At 38.4% G+C, this 5,630-nt stretch overlaps 1 protein-coding gene across 1 annotated transcript in view; it reads left to right on the top strand.

The window, feature by feature from the left end:
- Nucleotides 1–4,543, top strand: part of grm2a (glutamate receptor, metabotropic 2a) — a 24,785-nt gene extending 20,242 nt beyond the window's left edge. The window contains exons 4-5 of the mRNA XM_008296876.1: nt 3,700–3,877; nt 4,470–4,543. Of these exons, the coding sequence (XP_008295098.1) occupies nt 3,700–3,877; nt 4,470–4,543 (252 nt within the window). The remainder of the gene's footprint in view (nt 1–3,699; nt 3,878–4,469) is intronic.
- The last annotated feature ends 1,087 nt before the right edge of the window (nt 4,544–5,630 follow it).

Genomic DNA, 5,630 nt, shown 5'->3' with positions numbered 1-5,630 from the left:
GATAGATAGATAGATAGATAGATAGATAGATAGATAGATAGATAGATAGATAGATAGATAGATAGATAGATAGATAGATAGATAGATAGATAGAGAACTGATGACATTAATAGTGTTAATTTTCTGACCCTGCGTGCTGATTGCATATTGACGGTCATTTGTATACACAGGGAGCATACACTGCATTGACTAAACTTCACAGAAAAGGGTGGCCTGAGTTGTGGGGGTTTATCCCTCTGGGATCTGAACAACATGCATCGAAATAGAGGCAGAAGGGAGAAATAGACAGAGGAACCTACTGACACAGCTGCCTCTGCAGAAACATGTAGAAGGCAGGCAAGACCATAAAGGCTGAAAGGGAACTGAACGTCCCCGTGTGTCCCTGTGCGTAGCTGTGTGGAATGGAGTGTGAAAGACTGGGATGCTGAGTCCCAGCTGTGCTCTCTGTCTTGGGACTCTAGTGAGGCTCAGAGGAACCCTTCCTCCTGGCCCTCTAGGCAGCACAATTCACAGCCTGAACGGGCTCATCAGATAGACGCAAAACTCTCGTTTGACCAATGAATAATTACTGAAGCAGCTGAGTTGGCGCGGTGTCTCTAGTTTTTCACAGGCAGGGACATATTACCAGTGTTCTCCCAGTTTTACACCACTTCTGAAATTGTTGTCAGAGCCTGACGCAAATCTCCAGCTGAATAACAAAAACAGATTTGATTGCAGTCAGTCATGAAATGTTAAACTAAGCTAAATACAATCTACTGAGCCATGAATAACACATTTGATTATCATATAAAATATTGAAGATGCTCTCCACACCCTGGGGGAGAGGGCTGTGCTCCAATGCCAGCTCTGGTCATCTCATCTCAGCAGCAAAAACCACTAATTAAACATCCACTTTAGTCCAAATTCACAGTACATCTACGAAGTCACTGATGGCAACAGACAGTACTGGAAGGAAATATTGCCTGTGATCTATATCAAGATGTGTTTTTTCTAAATCATGTCTATCTTCCATCGGTTAAATGTTTTGTCTGTGAAATGGCGATAGATGGTTTGCCTCACACATACTGGACATGCAGTAGTACAATCATCAGCTCTGATTCAACAAACTCAGCAAAAGAGCTGAACCAGGAAGTGCCTGAAAACCTAAACCATATCGCATTAGTGTAGAAAATATGATGACAGTACTACTCTAAATTAGCTGAGAAGGCTAGTAATGATCAGACATGGCAGTTTTTCGTGGTCAGAATTAGCTTTACAGTGAATTCTAAATGAAAAATAGCCTATGTTAATTTACAAGTCAAATCTCAACAAACGACACCCTAAACTACTAGTGAGGTTATTAAATCCAGCATCTATGCCAGCTCGTCTAGCTAGACTGGCTCGTAACTGGTTCATCCAATAAAACATTTCAATGATGGTAAAGCACAAAACCCAATGAAAAGAAGAATCTCATCTCCACCATTAAGTTCTCTGTAGAAATTAAGCTACCAGACATTTATATCTGAAGCAGCAGTGCTGTATTTGTGAAATAAAACAATACATTTAAAGGTCAACACAGTAAAAACAACTGTGAAAAGAGACAAGCAGAAACTGTAACAGCCATGCTCTACATCCTGCTATCCACACTCAAGCAGAACACATCTAGAAATATATGACTGGAAAGGCAAACTCCTTGTCCTCTGCTCTTCCAAAGCACATCTTGTGAATTATTAAAACCACTTAACAGGTCATTCTATGCAGCACTGGCCACGGTTTTATTCAAAACTATTTCAGAATTAAGCAGAGAGCCTTTCGCCTTTGCACACTTTGATGATGCTCAGAATATTGTGCATAAAAAGCAACTTTGCGTTTGTACAGTGTGGTACACTTTCAAATATGTTCTGAAATATACCATTCAGACAAGCATTAAAGGAAAATGACAGTGATGGGTGATGAATTTATATCTCAACCCTGGTGTGAGCATGTCAGTGTGTACTGTATTTCAGAGATGGCATGAGGTGAATAATAATGTTGAATTCATTGTGCATGGCAACAAGCAAAACACATCTCCAGATGCAGAGGTAAATTCAGTGAAATAGTTGCTTCTCATCACAATTTACACAATTACCATTAATTATGTACCAGTATGTTGCAAAGTCTATATGAAATGTACATCATTATATAATTTTCTATTGATATTTTTCTCGATTAGTCCCTATTTCCGTATAATGTTTCAATTAACTAATGCTATTTCATTTTTAATTTACTATATCAGTAATTAGGTAGTATGTAGCTCCTTTCAGACATGCATTCCTTTCTGTTAATCTGATGGCATTTGAACGTCTCAGCTTCATGTCCGAATTAGCATTCTGGTCATTTTTCCATATATATACATTTTTTTTAAAGCAATCTTGCAAGGTGGGACTTAGCAACATCTGTATGTCATTTTCTGCACAGCACAGGTCTCAACAGCATGCAGCCACATTAAAGGAGAGCATTCAGTTTCAACGAACAGTGTGGCTTTGGTAATTTTATTTATATACTTATGAGAACGCATCCATGTACACAATAATCAGGCTAAAACTGCAAATATCCTGCTATGAGACTGCTGTTGGACCATTCCTGCCTCCACGCTAATGTGCTTGTTATTAGCTTAGGTTTAGCCTTTTGTTTATTAGTAACTCTTAGCACTTCAATGAACTGCAAATTGATGTACTGTCAAATATTGCATCTCTCCATCACTGTGGTGGGTTTGTCTTAATGAAACCCAGTAAAAGTCACCAGTGTCTGAATGAGAAAATACCGTCCCTTTAACAGATACATCAAGACAGCAATGTTAGCAATGTCTGAAAAGGACATAGGAGAGTAAGAAACTGATTATGGTAAAAAAAAAAAATAAAAAAAAAGTAAGATAATTAAACACTTACTTATAAAAATAAAAATTCGTTAAACTGACTTTGTGGCCGTTACATTCCTGCCTTAACTATAGTTGCTGTTTATTTGTGTTATCTTTGTTATCTGTGTTGTAGAGCAGTAAGTGCATGGCACAAAACTCTGTGCCCACATTATTTTAATACCCACATTAACATTCAGGGCGATGACAGACACCTGCTGTGTCTTGTGAAAAAAGAAATGCACCTGCCACACACCACAGAATGCTGAGCTGTATCCTCTTTATCCAGCGAAACAAAAAGAAGCCTGCAAAAGGGTTAGAAATGCAGGAGATAGCTGATGACACACAGCAAGATGTGGGCAGGGTGAGGAAAAAAAGGAGCGAGGGTTAAACAATTGATTGACAGGCAAATAAACAGGTCGCTTAACACATCTAGTTAGCAGTCCCAGCTGATAGCATCCCCAGTCCTCCTCTGTTGCACCTGGCTTTGATTTCAAATTATGAAAGAGGTGCTTATCATTTCATTTCTGACTCCTGGGCCCCTTTCTTCCTAAAATGAATATTCCTGAGCAACAAAAAAGCTATGTCAGAGCTTATATGATTCTGTGTATAAAGAGCTCATTTAACCATTATCATGCCACTGGTGTGAAATTAAGACTGTTGCTTTTGTCAAGAAATGTAATTTCACTTTTCTGTTATGTAGTTTTTTATCACTGAATGTCTTAGCATCTATATGATGCACAGTGGATGCAAAAGCTTGAGGCACTCATTATCAAGCAACAGTTTTGGCTCTTGAGAGTGAATTTCTCACCTTTCTACTCCTTCAGGTGCAGACCACCACCATGTGCATCTCTGTCAGTCTCAGCGGGTCGGTGGTGCTGGGCTGTCTCTTTGCTCCGAAGATCCACATCATCCTGTTCCAGCCTCAGAAGAATGTCAGCACCCTCAGGGTGGCCACCACCCGCTTCAGCGTCACCACTGGTCCAGGCTCTAGTTTTTCTCAAGGTACCACCTGATGTACTGTACAGTGTTGTAGTTATTGCTTATCTCAGTACCAAAAAACATTACTATTTGTTCTAATTTCATCACTATATGAGGCTACTTCTCTGTCACACCTCTAACACTAAACATTGTATCTCTTTACTTTAAAAAAAAAAAAAAACAATAAAAAAAACATACAGGTGCAGAACGACCAAACCAAATATGCTTAACATTTTGCTCATTTAATACATTTCCACATATAAAAAATATAAATTCAAAAAACGCTCTGTCATTCTATAAATCCGACAAAACAATGTGTGATTGGGAGACTGCTGTTATGAGATAATTAATGTCAAATGTGATATTAACATGTTCTCACATAACTGGAAAATACCAGATTTCATTTACGTTCACATTATTCATTACTTGATTATCAAGCTGCTAAGTCATGTGGAAGCACATGGTCCAACAGGTTATTCACCGTACAATAACTTAGTTGAAAAGAAACAGCAGGGGCATTTGGCATATGTGGAGTATTGTCTTTGTATTGTCTGTGTTACACAAAGTAATTTTGTTGTTTTGTTTTGTTTGTTTTTTTTTAAAAATGTTTTTGCAGCATCAGCCTCCAATGTTGTTCCAACAGTGTGTAATGGACGAGAGGTGGTGGACTCCACAACATCCTCCTTGTGAAGAACAGCTGAGTTCGTTTGCCAAGCATTGTAAACAGAGTTATATAATCACTAGTCCTGAATCAGGTGTCTCAGATATCAAGAGGTCACACAGATGATCGTCCTGACTTTGTTGTCCTCAAAGTGCTGTGAGTACAATGTCCCAATTATTTCATTTTGTTCTTTGACTCGTAGCAATTTTAAATGAGATGCCAATAAAGTCGCATATAGCCCTTGTTTTTGAAGATTCTACTTGCAACAATGGAGTAAATTATAGTAAATCTGTTAAATGTAATATATACAAGACGTTTTTAATGTAGATTCTGGTGAACCAGTTTGTGCTTTCTTGTAATTTATGTAAATAAAATGTGTTTTTTATTAATACCAAAATGGCTTTAAGTCTGTTTCTTAGCGCATCACCATGAGAAACTACACAAATCTTTTAAATGTGTCATACTGCACTGTCACGTGCAATTTCACCCTTGTCTGCTGCAGCTAAATATCTATAAGATACTAAAATAGCTGCACATATATAGTGTTTTCAGCCTTATAAGACAAATCAGTTTACACACGCATTTTTTTCTTCTCTTATTCACCTTTTCACACAATGGAAAGTACAAGCCAGAACAATTTTGGGTTCAGTGTCTTGCTCAAGGACACTTCAACATGTGAACAGAGGGAACTGAGGATCAAACCGCCAACCCTGCAAAAAACATACACAGAATTCAAGTTTCATGGCTTCAAAATATATGATAATGTTAGTGCAGATTGAATCTGGACCCAGTTGGGGTCTGAAATATGTGCTGCCCAATATTTAACAGCTTAAATCTACACCATCTGCCGAGACCAAACAGTCTCTAAAATGAAAATTACCAGCACAAATATCATCTGCTGATATGGGATAAAATCCACCAAGGCTGCCTTAGGAATACACACAGCAGTCAGTGGCCCTGAATAACTGAAGCTGATGCCTTGGAAAATGGACCCATCCAGTATTCGTGATTTAACACTGCCATCTTGTGTCCACATTATTCAATCTTTATATGAGCAACATATGTAGGCAGCCTTGGGGCTTTCCGTAAATAGGGTATTTGCATATGGAGGAAGTG

The sequence above is a fragment of the Stegastes partitus genome, unplaced genomic scaffold (genome assembly GCF_000690725.1).
Source record: "Stegastes partitus isolate 25-593 unplaced genomic scaffold, Stegastes_partitus-1.0.2 Scaffold1159, whole genome shotgun sequence".
Taxonomy (NCBI): domain Eukaryota; kingdom Metazoa; phylum Chordata; class Actinopteri; family Pomacentridae; genus Stegastes; species Stegastes partitus.
This window is presented reverse-complemented; position numbering and strand designations above follow the sequence as displayed.